At 37.7% G+C, this 21811-nt stretch overlaps 2 protein-coding genes across 4 annotated transcripts in view; one reads left to right on the top strand and one right to left on the bottom strand.

The window, feature by feature from the left end:
• Positions 1 to 21811, top strand: part of macrod1 (mono-ADP ribosylhydrolase 1) — a 55942-nt gene that overhangs the window by 8990 nt on the left and 25141 nt on the right. The gene's annotated exons all lie outside the window — the stretch shown is intronic.
• On the bottom strand, positions 362 to 21637 carry LOC113114067 (leucine-rich repeat transmembrane protein FLRT1-like). Of its 2 annotated transcripts, XM_026280791.1 has the most exons (4): positions 21404 to 21637; positions 9192 to 9609; positions 8775 to 9063; positions 362 to 3739 (listed from the first exon to the last, which is right to left on the bottom strand). In XM_026280791.1, exon 4 carries the CDS (start codon positions 3607 to 3609, stop codon positions 1471 to 1473), a length of 2139 nt encoding a protein of 712 aa, XP_026136576.1. In that variant the 5' UTR covers positions 3610 to 3739; positions 8775 to 9063; positions 9192 to 9609; positions 21404 to 21637; the 3' UTR covers positions 362 to 1470. The 2 variants fall into 2 exon arrangements, with proteins under 2 accessions (XP_026136576.1, XP_026136575.1); XM_026280790.1 differs by lacking the exon at positions 8775 to 9063.

Below are 21811 nucleotides of genomic sequence, written 5' to 3' on the forward strand. Positions count from 1 at the left end.
CTTCTTTCCGTTTAGTTTAAGTGACCTTAGATTTCGTAAAGTAATTCATTTAGTCATACGGTAATTGATTGATTGCATTTTGTTTTCTAGAAGGGAAAACTACTAAGCTTCATATATTTTGTTTGATTGTTCTTGAAACCTCCATGTGGCCAATGAAAAATGTGATTTTTTTTGTTTCCATTTTTTTGGTTCCACTTTTTGAGTGCCTTATTATTATTATTTATTATATATATATATATATATATATATATATATATATATATATATATATATATATATATATATATATATATATATATATATATATATAATTTTTTTTTTTTTTACAAATGTTCTTTGTGAACATGAAACCTTTTACTGTGCCTTCATCTCTTTCCTTCTTTCCGTTTGTCTCCTTCTACCCCACTTTTCTCACTCTCCATTAAAAGAAAAGAAACCCAGTAGCAATTTGAGGTCTTTCATTGTCAAAACCATTATCACCACTGTCAGCTCTCTGGGTTGGGAACAAAGTCATCGTGCTGCGTGCAAAAGAAATAGAGAGAATAAGGGAAAAGCCCATAAAAAGGAGGGAGAGAGAACTGAAAATTAGAATTTGAAAAACAGCCCCCCCCCACCACCAAAAAAAAGGTTTATTTTTTGTTGTTGTCGTCAGTATGCCCATCAGTTTTCCCCAGTGCACATATACACAGTAAAGTCCAGGTGGTAAAATGATATCTATATGAACCTGGTCCCAGATCTCATCATCATCATCATCATCATCATCATGCTAACCCCTAAAATGAACTAGTTTTATATATCAGACACTGAAAATCATTGGTACTAAGATGCAAAAAAAACTTCAGCTATCATCTGAACATTGGATAACATCAACACCAAGAGTGCTATCCCTGGCACTTTCTGACTATTATAGGTATTTTGAAAATGTTCCAGAGGGGTTTTTTTGCCCATAAAGAACAATGTTTTGAAAACAGACTAAAGGAGGCACAAAGGGTACTTTGGAATAGGGGTGTGCCGAATGAAATCCTGCTTTATCCACATTATCAAGAGGTGTTCTTTCTGAACATTTTTTCGTAACCATGTTATTGTTATTGTAGAGTGTCTGATGTACAGTCCATATAGTATTTTTAACACCTGGTTTTGAACAGTAAGTCATATTCATTCTTGTAACATAAATTACTAAATTACTCAGTTCAATTTTCGGAATCCTGATTTTGGTTTAAAACATCTTCATGTTACACCAATGCTCCAATAGTGAGAAAACTATACTATTTTAAGCATAAATATTTTTATTTAAGAAATCTACTTGAAATCTTCTATCCAGTAATAAGATTTTGTGTATAATAGATGAGGGGAAAATGGTCCCTTTAGAATCGGCACACCCCTACTTTAGAACCTAGGCAAAAGAACCCTTACCCAACTGCTTTACCTGATAACAGGAACAGAATATGATGGGGGTTATAAAAAAGACTATCACGTGTATGAGTAATCTATGTCTGGTATTCCCCCTTCTCTGTACCCTCGATTTGTTCCATAGCCTGGATTTCCTGTGTGGTTCAGGGTGCTCCTATATAGAGTTGCATTATTGGAGGGAAAGATAGTATGAATGTATGTCATATCCTCAACTTTTGCCTTGGGCTGCAAAGGCTGTTGGGCAGACATTGGTGTCATTTGAAAGCCATGAGCTCTGATTTCTAAGATGGACGTGTCTTTTATGGTTCCAGACTCAACATAGTCATCGTAGTGTTTGCTGGCACCTCGTGAGGCAACATCTCTACCATATATAGATTGGTCACCTGGTGCAAGGTACCCCGCACGATGTCCGTACCAGCAGAAGATGCCAAAAATTAAGAACAAAGACACCAATGCTGTTGCACCTCCAATAATTCCAGCAAGTGGTAGGGCTGACAGTTGGTCAGTTTCTCGATCACTGTCCTGGTCTGAAATAGGCTGCTCGAGGGGATCCGTCTCTGTTTTGGCACAAGCAGGGTGCTCATGCTCTGAGTTTGTGTTAATGTTTAAACCCCCACTTGCTGTAAAAGAGGTTCTTTTGCCATCGTTTCCAGAGAGAGGCACCAAGCAGATGATGTAACTTGACTGGGGCTGTAGTTGCGTAAGTAAATACTCACGGCGATCCCCTGGCACAAGTGTTTCTGTGATTGACCCCATTGCAGCACTGTTGCCTAGTCGCAACCAGGAAAGTCTGAAGGAGGGGACTGGCTGTGAAGCCTGCCAGGTAATGTGAACTGTCTCTGGTGTGAGAGGTTTTACACTGATTAGTAATGATTTACCTGTAACCCCACTTCCACCTCCAAGACTGTCCTGGCTAATATCTGAATACTTATGGCCTGGTCGTCTGGATCTGAGGGTAAAGAGAGAACCCTGTGGAAGTGGAGGGGTTGTTGTAGCTGGTGCTTGTGTTGGAAAATAACTTTTCTCCTTCTTTACTCCATCGTTTCCAACCATTCCTCCTGCAGAATCTACGCTGACCTCACAATCTTCCAACTGACTTGTAAGATCTCTTAGTGCCATTCCTCTTAGTCTCTCTGGTCCATGGCAAGTTAAACCTCTCACAGTCACTGATGAACCTCGCTCATGCAACCAGTCATGAAGCCAGCGGAGGTTACAGCCACAGTACCAAGGATTTCCTCGGACAAGTAATTGTGAAAGGCTGTCCAGGTCCTTAAATAAACCTTTTGGGAGAGTCGTCAAGTTGTTACCTGATAGATCCAGTTTCTGTAACCTTCGCATTCCATCCAGGGAGCCTCGTGGTATGTGGGCTATGGCATTGTCCTGTAGATAAAGGCGAAGTAGATGCATACTTGGAAGGTTTAATGGTGGTGCCTGGAGTGAGTTCCGAACCAGAGAGAGCTCTGTGAGATTAGAAAGCCGTGAGAATGTATCATCTGCGATACGCTGATTTGCCAGCAGATTCCCATCAAGGAAGAGACGTCTTAGAGAGGAGAGACCTCGAAATGCATGTGTTGGAATAGTTGAAATCCGATTGTCGTCTAGGCGGAGTTCCTCAAGTGATGCAGGCAGTCCTGATGGTATACTCGAGAGGTGGTTGCGTGACAAGAAAAGAAGACGCAGCCTCGGATTGTTGGCGAATGCTTTGTCTTCTATACTTACGGTTGAAACGGAATTGTCATCCATGTGAAGCTTCTCCAGTAGGGGGAGCCGTGCTAGAGCAGAACGGGGTAAAGTTCGTATATTGTTGTCTTGTAGGTGAAGTTCTCTTAGGGACGGAGGCAGATGTGTTGGAAAATCGTCAAGTTCATTATCATAAAGGTAAACTACTCGCACAGTCAGTCGTCGCTCTAAAGATGTTGGTAGCCCAGCATTGTCTATGCGGTTGTTTTGCAGATAGAGCACAGCTGCCGTTAATGGTAATGGTGGGATGATACTCAATCCACGGTCATTGCAGTAAATGAAGCCATCATCGCACCTGCAAGCTGAGGGGCATGGCACGTCTCCCTGAAGCTCTGCCTCTCCGAGAGCTGCCTCTGCTGCAGCAGCTGTTGCGAACTCTAGGACTTCAACCAATAATGTCAGGCATAGAAGAAGTAGAAACAACCAATCGCGAAGTTCAACTAGGCTCTCTGTGGCCATAATTCCAGGCAATGTACCCCACTCTCTCAGTAGAGGTAATTTAACCCAATGTCTTAAGTCAATATTCTTGGTCAGTGTAGTTGGGAAAACACAGGTCTTTCTTGCCCTTCTTTACTTCCAATCACAAGCCCTGTGGGAAATATAGAAAATATTTTTTCAAAATACAGAGGTTACATTTAGTGTAGAGTTCAGTGCAATTATAAATCCATTTATCTTTTATTTAGTATGCTTTCTGACATCTGCTTAAATTTGAAGAACATTGCAAGGTGGTAAGAGGTTAGTAGGAAAGAGCAGAGAAAATCAGCCAAGCTGAACCGCTTTCTAGATAACCTTAACAGAGAAACTGACAGATAGGGAGCATTAGACATAACATTAAAATAAAAAAAGGACTGAAAGAGAACAGCAAATGGATTGCGGTTGAGCTATGTAAATGAATAGTGTGGAAAGAGTTGAATGAACGATTACATATATTGCTATATTATACACTGAAAATTGTAGGTGTGAGGTGGTCGTTCTGAACTTATATAAAACTGTGATTGACATTTGAGTTGCTGAAAAACAATTACAGGTTTATTCCTGGATTGACCTTAAGTCATATTACAATTCAAATGTAGCAGGGAACTCTGTTTGAATAAATCGCTAGTTTAATTTTAGCTCAAGTTTTTGAAAGTTCACGGAAGGGTCAGATAGAGTTCTCGTTTTCGGTCTGATTTGCAATTGAGATTTAGATGAAAACCACAGACGTTTACAACAAATTGACATGCATAATGGATGCTGTTTCTTCGTTGTTATTGTTTTCAAAATAGCATGAATTATTCAGAGAGACTACATGGAATACCAAACAGAGATTTCACTCTGTGTTTAACCAGTCATTGACTTGATGGCCGGGGATTGTGAATTTCCTGTGCATGTATTCTATGTAAGCCTTGTCTGTGACTTTTTTCAACGATAAATAGATGAAAGAAGGTAAGGAATATTTGTGATTTGATGGTCTTTTTTTTTTAAGGATCTCTATTAAGGGTAATGAAAGGTTAATATTTTGGTCTTAGGAGTCCCCAACAACAGGTTAACATGCATGCAAGGTCAAAAAAAACTTTCATTGTCTTATTATATGCATACATTTTTACCTCTCTTGCTCAATGACTCTCATATGATTCGCTCAATGATTATTTTTTTTCCTAACCCCTTTTTTGCATGACGCTAACCTGCGGTGATTGGTCCACATCATCCCTGTAACACCTGATAAAGCAGCATTTGTGAGCACAGTGCTGCTCTGTGTACAGTGTTACCGGGGAAATTCTTAATTAAAAATTGCAAAAAATTATTTAGCATTTTCAGACCAAAGTGAAAATACCATCAAGTGGGCAGGCAATATGCTAATGTTTCATGTTGACATCAACATGACATAAAAATGACTCGTTTTAATGATTCAGAGACAAGCCTTTTTTATAGAAACAATAACTTTATACACGGTGCACTTTCTGATTTAAAACTTGCAGGATGTTTTCATTCACTTAGAGCTATGTTACACACTGCATGAAAGGTAATTTTCAAAAATCCATAACAGGGGCACTTCAGAAGGGTCCTATTATGCTTTTTCACTTTTTTAAAATTTTTGTCAGTGTGTAGTGTGTATGTTTGGACACAAAAAAGATGTACAAAGTTACAACTCTCAAAGTCCACTCTGAAGGGAGATATTTCGTTTAAAAAAATCTTTTTTCAAGAGCTGCTACAAATATCTCGTTTGGACTACAGTACTGTTTTCCAGGCGTCCTGTGATATCACAAAGAGGCCCATTAGAATATAATTGAAAAAAATATCCTGCCTATGTAAATTCAAGTGTTTGGGGGGTGGGGAGGGGTGAGTTTGTGGTTAGAACGCTTGGCTAAGTGCATCAGACAAGACGACAACGAAGAAGTTCTGCTGTAGTGTCAAGTTTTTGCAAGTTATTACACATTCACCTGAATAATATGCATGTTACAATTATGAAAATATTTTTAGAAATTGCTGGAAGTACAATACTGGTCAACGATGTAATCTGCAGAATTTACACTTAAATTATGAGACTACAGTATTTCCCATACATTGATTTATTTGTGGCGCTCGCCACAATATTAAGACTGACTGCCACAAATAGTTTTTTCAAAAGTCTTTGACTTTGTTGAATAAACATGAGCAAAAACAAAACCAGGTGTGGGTATTTTCATGTCACTGTATTTCTGAAGGAAACCGACTGTCTTCGGAAAATTTTGGGTGTCAATTTCATCCTTCAAGTAATGTCTGATTAAGCAGCGTTTGTGAGTGGAGTGCTGCTTTGTGTATCAGGGAAACTTCGATCTGTACCACTCCAACAGCATCACCTGCTTTCAGAGAATGAACGTGCATATATATGCCACCACAAGTGGGAAACACTGGACTATGGTATAAATTCAACTGTATAATAGGGCTGTGTATTAGGGGTGCACGATAAATATCGTCCAACAAATAATGCGCATCTTCTCAGTAAAGCTGGTTCTCTAATCAGCGGTAAATTCCATCAGGAATGTGATTTCTCATAGTGCAGCTGTTACTATACAGAGCCGTTGTTAACTGACAAGCTGCGCAAATCAATGGTGATAATGAACGTGGATTTGCACAGCTTGTCTACTGTGTTTTGGCAAGAATCTGGCGATACGATACATATCACGATACAGGGGTTTCAGTACGATATATTGCGATACTGTAAACAAGGCGATATATTGGGATATTTCTTATTTTAGGAATAGTATATATTATAAGGAAAGCTGTCTATACAGTCCATGTATAGAACCACTTTTTGTGCAGTTTGAGTAAAGGGGGATAAATTAAAGTGCTTGCAGGATCCTTTAGTTAAATGTATAATACGTATAAAATGTTTTTGATAAAAAGACCATATGTATTTTTGGACCCTGCTTAAAGGTTCACAGTTTAAGTTTATAATTGTGACAATGTCATAACATTTTGATCTGAACAAAACAATTACATCTGCTTAATATCAATGAAAAATAAAATGATAACAGGATTCTTAAAGAAAACAAAACAATTGTTATACAATAAAATAAATACAAACGTTGAACCTTTCCACTTGGATTTCACAGGTTTTCCAGTTTGTATTTATGTTCCGCGAGGAATCGCTGAACGCGATGCGAGCACCACCCCAATTGCACAAAACACCCCCCAAATAAAAGAAAGCAGCATCTGCGGGGCGTCCCTCTCGCCTATGAATGTGCCCTGCGCAGCCTCTTCATGGGTGTCACAGCAAGCAGTGGAACCGGGGCAGCGTCATATCGCCACAGTCTCGCAGTTGACGTTACCACAAAAGCCCAAATGATGGCACACATGAACTGGGACAATTCTTTCACCCTCCATTACTAGCAGCAAACTACATTAATGCTAACATTAGTGGTGTGCTCTAATACTAGTATTTCCTGTCACTCATGATTTGTTCAGAGATGAAGACTGCCATCTAGCGGCCGGGAAATAAACTCAAAACAAAACAACTGCCATGAATCTTGTGATAAGCAGTTGTTGACATCCTATTTAAAATGTGATTTAGCCCCCCCCCAAAAAAACAATAATAATGTTACCAACTCTAATATGTCTTGCAATATACATGCATCCAAAGGTTCAGTGTGATCCTCTTGTTCAGTATTCTCTGGGTCTGAATCCAGCTCAAATTGATATGGCAATATTAACGACATCCTTAACCATACCAGAGCAGACAGAACTTGTTGCTTTGGCAAGGGGCAGGTCAATACTGAAACACCGTCTAAACAGTTTACCAATCACAACATACTGAGACAGCTAAAAAAAAGTAAAGGCTACATTCAATATTTGGGTTGGGGGGTGGGGGGACTGTCTCCACTGGCTAAACTGTCTAAAATATCTAACATTTATATTATTTTATTGAAAATGCAGAAACGTGATTAGTCCTGGAAGCAACATTAAAAGCATTGTTTAACACTGTAATAAAACTGCCATACAATCAGTAATGTTTTGCATTGTATGCCCTTCATTGAAGAAAAAAGTTTAAATCATGGCATTACATTATGGTTATATAATTTCCAGCTTGTTGTAAATTTTCTTTTTGTAATGGTATATATATATATATATATATATATATATATATATATATATATATATATATAATATATATATAATATATAATATTATTATTATTATTATTATTATTATTTATTTATTTATTTTTTATTAAAATGTACATATGTACACAATTTTGAGACATTAGCATACTCCTGTGAGACTAATCCAAAACGTACTTGTTTTTGTGAGTATTCATGTGTAAAGCGTTGGTGTACATCACTCTCTGCTGGGGCCTCATTCTTTTTGCTGCCTGCCATCCTATGGGATTGGAGGTTGTTTGTGTTGCAGGCCAGGCCAGATGGGAGTTGGTTGGCTGCTTCTTGGTTACAAATGTTGTTACCTTAGGCAGCAACTACATGCAAAACAAACCCTTAAACAGTGGTAGCACCCATGCAAAATTTATCGTTGGGGTTTAGAGATGGAGAAATGGTGAGGAAATTAGAAAGTGAAAAGCTTGCTTTTCTTGGAAATTATTCCATTTTATTGGAAACACTTTCTTCATATTGTTTGCTTTTACTATAGACCACATTTATAACATTCTAAGGAAACGATTAGCAAAAATACTGCTTTTAAAAAAAATCAGATATCATTGTTGTCACTTTGACTCTCTCCTTTTTAAGTCTGTTTCTTTTTAAATGAGGTGTGTTGCATGCAAATGGAAGCAATTTAAATGTCACATTTAATAGCTCTCCCAGTGTGTATACATTTGGGTGTTTTTAGAAAAAAAAATCTGCTGTCTCTCAGCCCTGACAGTGTATTTTCACAAAGAGGGGGATGGAGCCTGAGGACAGAGAGAAATGAAAATAGCAAAAAGGTCTGTTGAATAGCTAATAAAACATGCTTTTATGCTAAAGATTTTTTCAGAACAAAAGCAAGTAAAATATAGTAGCATTTTGCATGTGTTTGGGTCTGTCAGAGCACTGTGGACTTGATGCACAAAACAACTTGCAAGTATGCCTTTAGATGGCAGAGTGACCGCGAGAAGCTCGATCTCTAACTTGCTACACGGTTTGAACATTTGTGTGTAGGCAGGTTAACTTTACCTTCTCGCTGTTCTGCGTCTCTTATCTGTTTCTCTATTCTTCACTCAGATCTTTCTATGCTCTGAAGAAGGTTTTCATCCCGGCCATCTCTGAAACCGCCTACTGTGCATCTGTAATCTCTTGTAATCTCTTCTTATACTCTTCTTTAATCGTACAGTTTTTTTTCTTTTCGTGTATATCCTGCTGATCCTTCTGTCAATCCTGCATTTTCATTCTGCCTAAATCTGCTTTTTTGATCCTTCTCTTGAGTCTTTATTTCTTTGTTTTCTTTTTAGTGTCTACTTCAATTCTGTTGACAATATAAAAAGATATTTTCCTGCTGCACAATATTTTTTTATTCAGCCACCCAACTCTTTACACATTTTAATGTTGTATTTATATTGTATTATTTACAGAATTATAAACGACTGTTCTTACCATCTAGCGAGTGTCCCACATTGTCCTTTGGTCTGAGCAGAGTTTGAAACACGACAATCGTCCTATTTATTCAAGAAGGAAATTGATAAAGGGTTCAAGGTCTTTCTTCTTGATTCTTTATGTCCTTCGACTTAAGTGACCAGAAATTGCAGCCCTTTATTTGTAGGATTCCTTTGAACTGTAGGCACTGAGATAATGATAATATCAACCAGAAAAACCCTGGATGTTTTTTCCACTGTCAATCAATAGAATCAAAATTTTCATCACTTCCGTACAGCAAGAGTATATCCGAGCTGATGATGTGTATTCAGGTTGCAGTGTGCCCTTTAAAGTTGACATCATGTTGATTTTGTTTTCTTGAATGAGGATTGAGGGAACACAGGGATGTTGTAACCCCTCATCTTTGGCACCATGTTACCTGTGAAGAAAACATTTTCAGTGAATTAGAGTGCCAGGACAGGACAGAAGACTTTTATATTCACAGTGTGTCATTTTCTCTTTAAACTTGGCTTGACCTAAAAAGAACTGTATTTCAAAGAATATCAACTCTGAAAATGGTGAAGTCAAGTTCAGTGTGCAGAATTAAGTGGAAAATCTCTTTTACAGACTGCTCTAAGCCATAGCAAGGGCCAAGAATGCAAAAATCAAGGCACAAAAATATTGTGCAAACTGGGTCACATTCTTGACAAGACTGAGGTATGGCAAGTAGTGATGGGTGTCTGTTCTGACGCTCTTTTCTGTATTAGGTAAAGGCACAGCAAGATTTTTTTTCTGCCAAATTTCTGATAGCAATTAAGTTTTTCAGGTCTTAACATTAGGCATAGTGTATTTTTATATATTTAGATTTTCACTTTGAGTGTTTGTAATTTATGTTTTCTAGAACTACTGCTTGGACTGAGCCTCTGGACCAGCAACTGTTAACTCTCTTCGTATCATAGTGTGCTGAATCGGTTTAAATTCCCAGTCCTGATGTGGTTGATTTGTGTTTGTGATGTTGAAAGTCTCCTCTGGGTCCCACTGGCTCCCAGTCTAATTGCTTTTTCACTGTCCAGTCATAGATTGGGAGTGATTAAAAACATTATTGTAGAAATTTAATGCACCATGTGGATGTAGCAGCCAGGTGAAGATAGATCAGCAGAGCCTCATAGTACCACGTGTGTGAGACAAGGGAGCATTTCCAAGGCACCTAGTTAATGTAAAGGGAATTGAGCAGAGGAGGAGTAATAAGGACAAAGAAGGCTAATTAAAATCAATGAACGTATTGGGGTATTTTCGCCAATCAATGCTCTTAGATGGTGGGAAAAAAAACATAACGGCTACTAAGGGCTGATGCCTTAAAATGCCTAGCGGGTGTAAAACCAGACAAATACACAGACCGTTGCCCTTCTCTGTTCACCTTTCTCTCTCTGCCTCTCTCTCTCTCGTGCGATATAATGGGGCAGTCACATTAGGGAAGAGATTATGATGAGAGATGATAAGAGGTTATATCAGTGCTGCTGTCATGCTCGTACTGACCTCCATCCCCAGACGTGCTTGAGTAAATGCTGAAAATGGACAGTAATAATGTTCACCTGGAGTAGGGTGGTGCAGTTCCACTGCTCCAGGTTTGTTAATATTGCTGATGGCACAGATGTCCTCCATTCTTAAAGTTATTAGAATGGTGACAGATCTGTGCTTTTATTTGTATGCCCTTGCATGTTTGAGGGTGAGTGTGTCTGTGTATGTGTGTTTGTGTGCATGCAAATGTGTATGAGCCCATGTCAAACATTTTTACCATCCTGTGCACGTAACCTACCCATCTCTGCCTTTCAATTTCTCATTTGCTGAGCGAGGGAGAGAGAATGGAAAAGAGAGAGAGGGGCAGATGGAGGAGTAAAGGAAAGAAGGAAGATTGATGAACCTATTGGAATCAAATTTGGTGGCAGAAATGACTGTCAGTCCCAGTATCCACAACAACACATATTCACAGCACTGACACAAAGACAGGCTCACTGGGCATTGTCTTAGGATCATGAAGCAGCATAAAATCTTAATGGTCTATCTTGTTCCTCACACAGCTTTGTCATAAAATATTACTCAAGTACATCATGAAATAATTATTTCCCAGCAAATCCAGTTCATTATTAATTCACCACAAGCACTGATAAATAACTCTGTTGTATGGACTGGATAACAATGTAAACAACTGGAGAGCTTCATGTAACTGTCTGGTCCCTTGGACATAAAAACAGTAGACTTGGTTAATATGACATGATTGGTATAGGGCCCTCAGGAATTGTGGTATTTTACTGAACAGTGTGTGACTGTATGTGTGCATATGACTTACATTGGGGCTACAAAGATAGACGCCGTAATAGCAGAGCATTGGCCAGAGGGCATACTTGTGTGTCAGGATATTTTTCAGTTCCCATATCAGCACATGCCTGTGAAACTAGTGCTCTAGGCCTCCAGGCTATAGTGTTGTAGTGATATTCCACAGCGCAGTTCTGTTTTAAAAAGGTTTCATCAATTGGACTCCGTCTTCTAGAATTATAAGTGCCGTAGAATATTCTACAGTTGTCATATTCAAGAAACGACAGATCTGTCTTTTGCTAATGACGCTTCAAAGCCTTTTCTTAGGAAGCAGTCTAATTCATTGCACAGTCTACTTGTTGTAATTACCTACTATTCAGTGAAGAAAGGATAAAATATATAATTGCTATACAGAGATGTTTTGACAGTGGAGCACAAACACCTTGATGAGGTGCCTAGGTACCGTTCTCTCTCTTTTTTTTTTTTTTTTTGGCAGTCCAGTGATGTCTCAGATCTTTAACTGCCAGTGGCTCTGCAGCGCTGCATAGTAATATGTGTGTGCATGCGTATGTGTGTATTTCACTCTCTAAGATCTGATGATAATTAGCTAAAGGTAATCAGGGGTAATTCAGCAACGGGAGTGAAAATGGCAGGAGACGCAGGGATGTGACCAGCCTCTCAACATACACCCACACACTGCAGCCTTTTAGTATGAACAACCAGGAGCAAAGAGAGGGAGAAGCAGGGATGAGGGTTAAGTGTGACAGGGATGCGTGGATGAGCAGAGAGGGGTACGCACCTTGTTTTTTTTTTTTAATATATATATTCCCATTTTCCCTTCTTATTACTGTGTGCTTTCTCTCTCTTGGCTCCAGTCCTCTTGGATGTTCACCAGTGCATTTACTGTAATCTGTGAACCATTAATGCATAAATGCCTATACTGATTTATGTCCTTATTATATTCAGTGTTTGTGCACCGAACAGAGCCAGTGGCTTGTGAATGTGATAAAGATGCACTAAAGTGGCACAGGGTGAGAGAGCGAAGAGAGAGGCCTAAAGCATTGAAATAACACAGAACCTATAAATGTACTGTATATGCCGCACAAAATCATCAAGACTTACCATGCATACTTAAAGCTGGTTGCTGAAAATATTCTGACTTTGATTTGTATTTCAGTTTATGCTGGTGTGTTTTGAGCAACACGCCACTGTTGTTAATATTCCTTGCTTTTCTTTATGCCCAATGCCAAGTTGTCAGCATGACTGTACTGTAATTCATAAGGTGCAAAGAAGATACATGAATGGACTTGAATGCCTACAGAAAGTGATGAATGAATTAGCTTTATTTACCTTTTCTTAACCATGAATGATGGAGTCAAATGCAACAGCATGTTGGTTGTGCAGATGGATTTGTACATCTGCACCTGCAACATGCGAATGAACCCCAACCCCTCATATAAACTCTGACAGTGATAGCTGTGCATCTCATCTGTCTGTAAAATGTGTACTAAACAGTCATCTCATAAAAAATTATTTGAGTGGACAATACATAATGTTCTTGACCCTGAAGTTTAACAGAGCATTTTAAGACCCTTGGCTTGATGAGAAATATGCTCTTGTATCAAGTTTGTTGTTCATTGTTGTCTTAATACAGAAAATAAGATGTTATGGATCACCTCATAAATTAAATGCATTTAGACATGTCCAGGGAGAACATTCATGTTCAAATTCTCTTTTCCTTTTGAGATTGCTGACTTTGCTTTATAAACACTGAATATAAAATTGTATGCAATATTTTGTTACTGAAATAATTTATGCTTTTTTTTTGCCTTCTTTCTACATTTTACCACTACATTTTTTTTTTTTTATCTCTGTCATGGTCCCTAATGAAGAGGTAAATGCTAAAGCACATTTTACTTCACAAGTCTTTTAGTCAGTTTTTTCCTCTTTCTGATTGTTCCTTCAATTTTTAGAGCAAATGTTATTATTGCCATCACATTTCTAAGATTGCCATATAAACAGAGTTGGGTATAACGCGTTACAAAGTAACGCGTTACTGTATTCTAATTACTTTTCGTGATAACGCAGTAATGTAACTCATTACATTTAAAATAAATGTAATTTGATTACAGTTACTGATGTCAATAAAATTACGTTACTTGCGTTACAAATGTATTGGTAAGAAAAAATATTAAAGTAAATAAATTAAAATGCATTTCTAATCACGTTTTGGGGCGGCTGCGTCAGTTATTGAGCATGCGCTTTAATGAGTTACCGGAGAACTCGTGCTGTTAAAATGGACGGAGATTTTTGTTCAAGATCGGGAGGGAAGGTAACTTCTGGACAGGTGAAGAGAGCTGTAGCAGCGTGTGTGGTGGAGGAAATGCTGCCCTTGTCGACTGTGGAATCGCAGTCATTTAGAGACTTGCTTTCGATGATAGTGACGGACAGCTCTGTACCCTTGCAGGACCGAAAGACATTTGCAAGGTATCTAGATAAATGCTATGCGGATGGAGGGCTGTCACTTTTGTGTAAAAAGCTTTTTCGATTTTTAAGACATAAGTGTTCACTGAATTGATTGTAAAATCGATTTTCCATGTCTAAAAAAAAATACGTTTCCTTTTTTTTCAACGCCACATAGAGCGCTTGGAAACGCACAAGTCAGCAATATTTCTTATTTATTGGCATTAGAGCTTTAATCTGGCCTTAAAAGTTAGGCCCGACAGGACCGAGCTCGACAGGTTTCGGCCCGAGCCCGAGAAGTATTACATTTTGATTGACAGCTTTTTTAAAGCCCGAACCCGTGTGCAGCGCAGCCCGACATTCAGATATGCTCATACACACACAGCTCTTTTGCCTTTTGTCAACAATGAGTCATTTATACATGTTTTAACATAATTTATTCATAACTAACGTAGACTATAGGCCACTTGGAAGTTGGAATAAAGAAATAAAATAAGTCCTCTGTGGCATCGTAACATCTCAGCATTCTAGACATAGGCTCATTTAGCCTATAAATAATAAAAAAAAACGCACCAATAAAAACGAGTCTTTTTTAACAGATTAAATTGAGATACATTTTTAATTAAGATGGGTATTTGGCAATAACGAAATTAAGATAAAGGCTCCGCCGGGTTTGCTTCTCCACATATCAGCTGACATTTAATAATAGAATAATGCCAACATTAGCGTAAATACTCAGTCCACATTATGCATTTAAGCCTTAATGAATATATAGTTATCATTTGAAAAACCTTTACACACAGAGATTAGGCTAGGTCTACATGTTTTTGTGAAGGAAAATGATTGAATCCACTGTAGATGTCTTCAGCGCGCTCCTGCGCTCACTGATGGTGCGTCATTATTCACTCATTCTCATTATAAGCATGGTCAAAACTTTTCCACACCTCAGAACTTTGCTTTAGCTGCTGATGCAACCAAAACGTATTTTCGACAGAGGCAAGCCTCCGTTGCATCTACTCAGCATCCATTTCACATCTTTCTCGCGCTAATCGAAACACATCACATTCATTTACCTCACAAACTGGAGCGCAAGCCCGAGCCAGCGTAACATGATATAAAGTAGGCCATAACACAAGTTTTTTACATCTATATTTTTTTAATTGTTTAATTATTTTAAAAATAAATCGATAATTATTTCAAAATCGATTCCCTATTTTCATTTTCGAAACTTTTTTTGTTTGGTCCGATCGATTGTGCAATCGATTTTCGAACGAAAAGTGACAGCCCTATGCGGATATGGAGTATGTACTTAAAAAAAACATTCGATCGTTTGGAATATGTCTCCACAACCGCAGACATCTGGACTTCCAATAATAGAAGCTTCCTTGGAATGACACCCATGTAGTTAAGACATACTGTAGATACATTTAAAAAGACTACAGTTTTAATTGTTAGGCAAGTTTATGTTAAGAATGTTAAGTTATAGAAATGCATTGCATTTTTAATTCAAGTTGCTGTTTTCATATTTCTCTAATATTTTTCAGTCAATATTAAATTACGGAAAGAACTGAGTTTCACTTTGTTTGTAGTTTTTTTCCTTGTATGTTTAATAGGTTTTCAAAGTAACTTGAAAGTAAAGTAATTAGTAATCTGATTACTTTTTACATGCAGTAATCAGTACTGTAATCAAATTACAATTTTAGAGCAGTAATTAGTAATTTGTAGTGGATTACTTTTTTTGAGTAACTTACCCAACACTGCATATAAATAATGTTTACTTTTCTTGAGGTGGGTATATCATAAATATTGTAAATATATGACATGCATTTGTCATTGTCACTACTTACAGCCGGTTTTCTTTCTTCACTTGTCTTCTCATTTGTTTACATTTATTCATTCATTTTGTTTTCCAGTCTCCTTTCCCATTTGTGATCCCAATATTTTTATGCCTATATACAATCCACCCTTCAGGCTGGATAAGATGGGCTTTTATTAGAATTGTTCTTGAACACTGACATACACAAATCACTTTCTGGTAAAGTTACACAGATGCTTTTCAACTAGCTTCTCTCTCTTTCAAATAGCGTTCCTCTCTTGCATGACCATGTCAGTCCTATTTCTCCTTTGCCCTTTTATTCTCCTTTTCTTATGCTCCCAGTTTCTTTGTAAATAATACAGTCACTGGAAATAAGCAGACAATTTAAGTGCTGGATACTTCGCTGCTCTATTTCCCTCGGTCTTCAAATGCACACACACACACACACACACATACACAATCACGTACAAACAACCAATCATACCTCTTGCTGTCCCTCAGCCAGTGCTTATGAACATCAAACACAAACACTCAAAAGCAGAGCATGCACACGGGAAGAGAAATAATTAGGTTTGTCTGAATTTGGCTTAATGTGGGTAAATTTCTCTTATCAGCATTTCACATAGCAAGAAAGAGCAAAATGTCATAATAAACAGCCTCCACTGAGTGGTGAATAAAAGTGGAACTTTTTATATAAAGACAATTCATGCATTTAGGTCATTGAACAAAGTTGCCCACATGTTTGACAAACCCCTCTCACCAGACAGAGAGTGAAACGAACCATGTTCAGAAGCGATCTCTACTAAGCTGAGCAGTGTTTGGCTTCCTATGGGAGGCCTGTGCATTTGTTTTTTGTTTTTTTTTATTGCTCATTTAGAGCCAAACTGCAAGGCACCATGCTGTGCGCGAACATGTATGCATTTATGCACTTTTCCCACACCACACTGTATCACTTTAATTAACTGAGCACAAATATAAAAAGTTGTAGCTCTGGTTGAATGGGTCTCTACATGTAAATTATAAATGAGCTGTAATGATTTAACAAGCATGTGTTTGATAAGCTATGTCATTTCAATGAAGGCTGCAGGGTTTAAATGGACGTGCTTTCAATCAAAGCACAGTCTATATGCATGCTTTGTGTCAGTTGTGACATATAACGCAAGTGATGTTGTATGTCCGGACTCACTCTGTTAACCTGCCATATGCTAAAATTAGCAGCACTTCAAAACTAGTTGCATTATCAAAGCCTATTTCAGAGCTTGCAGCTGGTTTTCGCGTGGAATAATAAAATCCATCTATTCAGACTGTTCCGGGCCCTTTTCAGACCTTGTCCAATTATCTAGAGCCACATTCACTTAATTCATATCGCCTCCATTCCATTGATTCTACAGCTATACAAGCAACTCTTTGAGACCCATTTTACCTATAAACTCTGCCTGCCCCAGACACAATGTCCTCTGTCATACTTCCTTTCAGACAACGCTGTCTTTTCTTGACTTGTTCACTGCAGCCGAGGCACATCTAGAGATCTGTGTCTAACAGAAGAGCATTTGATTGAGGCAAAATAAAAAATTACTTTGTGTCAATGACCAAAACGGCCACATTTATTAATAAACGACACTGACGTAGGTCCTGTGTCTATGACAACCCTGGCCTGGCAAAGGATAAGACAAAACACTCGTTGTGTGAGTGCTGTTCCCTCTCCAGAGAGCAAGACGAGTCTGACTGCATTTCCGCCCTTAAAAAGGACATTACTAAGAGCATAGAGCTCTCTTGAGCTGTGCATCAATCTCCTTACTGTAATATATAATGAATCAATAACTTACAAATTATGATTCAGTTGGAGTCTTTTATAAGATTAGAGTAAGTAGATTAAAAGAAGAGTATTGGTGTCATAACCTTGTTCAGATTTTTCAGAAGTGGTTTGATTGTGAGCGTTGATGTTGTGTAAACATTACATTTTTGGCATTATGAAAAGAAAGCATTTAATTGGGTGGGGTTAAATGCTTGATGTAGTGCAGCGGTTGTGTAGTGCACACAACCAGTCTTAAGTCGCTGGAGTATATTTTTAGGAATAGCCAAAAAACATTGTATGGGCCAAAATTATTGATTTTACTTTTATGCCAAAAATCATTAGGATATTAAGTATGTTAAGTATGTATTAAGATCATGTTCCATGAAATTTCCTACCATAAATATATCAAAACTTAATTTCTGATTAGTAATATGCATTGCTAAGAATTTATTTGGACAAACTCAAAGGCAATTTTATCAGTATTTAGATTTTTTTTGGCACCCTTCCAGATTTTCAGGCCAAATATTGTCAGATCCTGATAAACCATAGATCAATGAAAATCTTATTTATTCAGCTTTCAGATGATGTATAAATCGACGACTGGTTTTGTTGTCCAGGGTCCTAAATGTCCAGAGCCAGGGGGTGCGAGGACTGAAATTGAGAACCACTGATGTAGTTCAACATGTTTGCCTTGTTATGTTCATGTTGCCCAAGGAAATTATTTAAAATATGAATCCTCAGATGTACTAGTTTATTTCATTTCTATTTTGTTCTGTTGTATTTATTTCATATTGATTGTAATTGTTTTTACTTTATCCCTAACTGTTTACTTGCTTTCAATAATTGTTAGAATTTTTTTTTTTACTTTCATTAGTTAATGTACTGTTAGTAGATATTGGTGTAGAGAATTAAGACACTGGTACTGTATGTTAATATTGATGAAAACCATTATTTTCAGCAAAAAGCATAACAACAACAAAAAACTATTATATCATATGTTTTGTTAATGTGTAAAAAACTACTCCTATTGATATATCATGATGATTATCATATTACCCACCCGTTATTGCAGGTAAGTTACAGGGTTATTGAACAACCATTCTCACCAAAACTGTACAGAGATCCTTTAAACTCGAGTCAAATCACCACCATGCATGTATTTATACATTGCAAGCAGCAATAATTTTCAAACACTGCAAAGCACAATTTGTAACTGTTGTTGAGAGCACTGAATAAAAGCTCCAGATTACAAGTGTTTGTTAATGCTAGGGAGACTGGGAAATCAAGTGTGAGATTATTACAACTGCCAGGCTAGAAAACATGAGCGAACACTGTATTATTGCAGTTTCAGAAGTACTTGCATTTTGAATGGACACTCTAATGCCATACCGAAAGACTACATGATTTTTCCTGCTCTGAATGTAGTGCCAGGGTGAGAGGAATATGACTAAGTGTTATTTGTGTGTGTTGTTTGCCATTTGGTTCTACAAACAACAACAACAACAACAACAAAAAAAAAAACCTTTCTAGTACCCAATATCTGATGGAATATAGGTTGATAGCAACATTGGTGATAGTTAAGATAATCATGAATTGCTCAGTCTGTAGGTCAGCCTCAAAAGACTCACCAGTAACAGGCGCATCTCACTTATTCCTCTATTCTCTACTGCCATGCATGTGCATTAGATGTTTCAATGTAAACCTTAGTGGCTTTGAAAAACAATTAATTAGAAAGTCTATGGTCAGTCATTTATAGTGAGTTAGCTATAATAATAAAAACAACCCCGTAGAAATCTTATAGCTTGTGTCTGTTTATTTGTCTGTTTTTACATTTCCCGCTATTCTCTGTACTCCCGCTATTCTCTCCCGCTGTACTCTAAGTGATGTACGCCTGTGTACACCTGTGCTCCTATTATTTTTCCTTTAATGTATGGAAACATATATAAAAAAGTAATCAGTTGTGAAGCAGCTTTATCCTTATTGTAATTTGTAGTGTTGTTTTTATCATGCAACCCACTGCAGAGTGACCCCACTGACACACACGCCACTCTCATAGGCCCAACTGAATTATAAAACAACTAGAGCTGCTGCCTAGAGATCTGCCAATGCTTTATACAGACATTATTAAGCTGTATCTGCAATGAAAACAAATCACTATATGTGAAAATATAGAGAATCTGTTAATATCTAAGCTTTGTGTATGGTTTCTTAAATGTAAATTATTTTATTATCACACTTTCTCGTACGTTTGTTTTGGTCATTTTCAGATAGTTGCAACAGAAAGCGGGAAAAAAAAACAGAACAACCAGATTTAATCTCTAGTGAATTTTCTCTTACTGAGCTGTGTTGCTCTCCGCCCCTCTTTCTTTCATTGCTCATCTGCATTTGACCGCCATGTTAAGTTGATGTACTCTAAATCTGTATAATCTGCTGTATGTGAGTGGAGTTGGGTCTGAAGTACTGTGCTAATCCCAAATGCCTCTTGATGTAGTTTATGTGGTGTTTTGTGACCACAAGATGGACTTTGGTGGATAATTTGAGTTGCTTGAATTTGACAAGATTTTCTATTGTTGTTTTTATTTATTTTTTATATATATTTTATTTTGTCCAATAAAAATATTAATGCATACCTCAAAGGTGCTTATTTAAAAGAGAAGAAGTGTAAGTGTAGTTGTGGTGCTAGGTTTTGGGGTTGCTGGGCCTGTGGGGTGTGTTTGCGCATGATGCAGGCCCTGCTGTACTTCTCTCATGCAGTGTAAAGAGTGTTTGTTACATACTGGACCCACTGTTTTGGCATGGCTATGGACTCATGCTGGCATCTCTACAAAACCCCCACTGTTTCCTGGCTGTCACCAACAGGGCAGGGAAAAAAATATAAGAAATAAGGAAATATGATAAAATATAGAAGTGTTGCAAACATTTTAACACACACACACACACACACACGCTCTCCCTCGCTCTGCACTTACTGCACCTTCAGAAATCAAGATGATTTCCCTGAAGATTTACTGAGGAGTGCCTTTGGCTTTCATATATAAGATGCAACCCAAAACTGCAATGCCCTATTTATTTATTTCTTTCTTTCATTGCACAGATGTCTGTAATTGAAAAACTAGATAGAGGTAAAAAGGAGAACTTTAGTGCAAACATTAATTTGAACAACAGGAGATATCCATAGAAAAACACAAAGGTGATTCATAGCATCATGTTCTCATTAACAATCGCTATAAAATGCTTTATGATTTCCCTGATCTCAGTCTGTATTAAAATGTATTTTAATATCCAATGATATTATTAGAAGTCATGTATTACATTGGCTTTATTCCGATAATGAGAGAAAGTACAGTACAAATGCACGCGCAAAGACGGATGCACTAACTCCTTTGCAAAACTCTGTACCAGGTTTGAAAGTTACGAAAACAAATGCAAATCTTCACCAGATTGTATAGCTACCAGTATTTAAATGGCCATCACGAGCAAACAAGCGCATTTAGGCACTATACATAGTGGCACACGTTTTAATAATTTTAATAAGGTCATTAAAATAAATGAGTGAGAGTCCCAAACCAGGATCTTAGTTCAAAGCGCCTGCATTTAAATCCTGTGACTGCTGCCTCAAGACTGATTAAATGGGCGCTTAAGAGCAAACACATGAAAGACAAATTACAGGCTACGAAACCAACCAGGATATACCAGTATTCTCTAAACAGCGCTTATAACGTGTATAAAAATCATTTGAAGTCAGAGTTGAGCAGAACAGAAAATAAATGTAACGTTACCTCAGCGGTCTCAGACTGACCGTTGGTAACAAGTAGTTTATACGAAGAAGTGTTTAGGGCAACATACCTCAGTCTGGGTAAACGGCATCTTTCCTTGAGAAATCTTTATTTTCTTCTTGTCTAGACCTTGTTTTTTTTAAATGGTTTTGCGTTGTTCCGTTCTCGGTGTTTTTAACCGTCTCAATCTTCAGTCAGCCAGGCTCGCTGTGACCGTCGCGCGCGCTCAGATTCTCTCTCTGTCCTGTCACTCAAAGCGATGCGCCTCGCGCTCTCTCTCTCTTTCGCGCCACTCCACCCCTTCATCTCCTCAGCGAAGTAACGGATTTAAACATAGATCATTTAACAAAACAACAAGCCATCTTTCAGTAGGATATAGTCTTATTTATTTCGTTAAGCCATTAAATGTAATTATTTGTATGCGTCTGTAAAGCTATACAACAGTATATACGCGCGCGTGTGTGTGTATATATATATA

The sequence above is a fragment of the Carassius auratus genome, chromosome 14 (assembly GCF_003368295.1).
Source record: "Carassius auratus strain Wakin chromosome 14, ASM336829v1, whole genome shotgun sequence".
Classification (NCBI taxonomy): domain Eukaryota; kingdom Metazoa; phylum Chordata; class Actinopteri; order Cypriniformes; family Cyprinidae; genus Carassius; species Carassius auratus.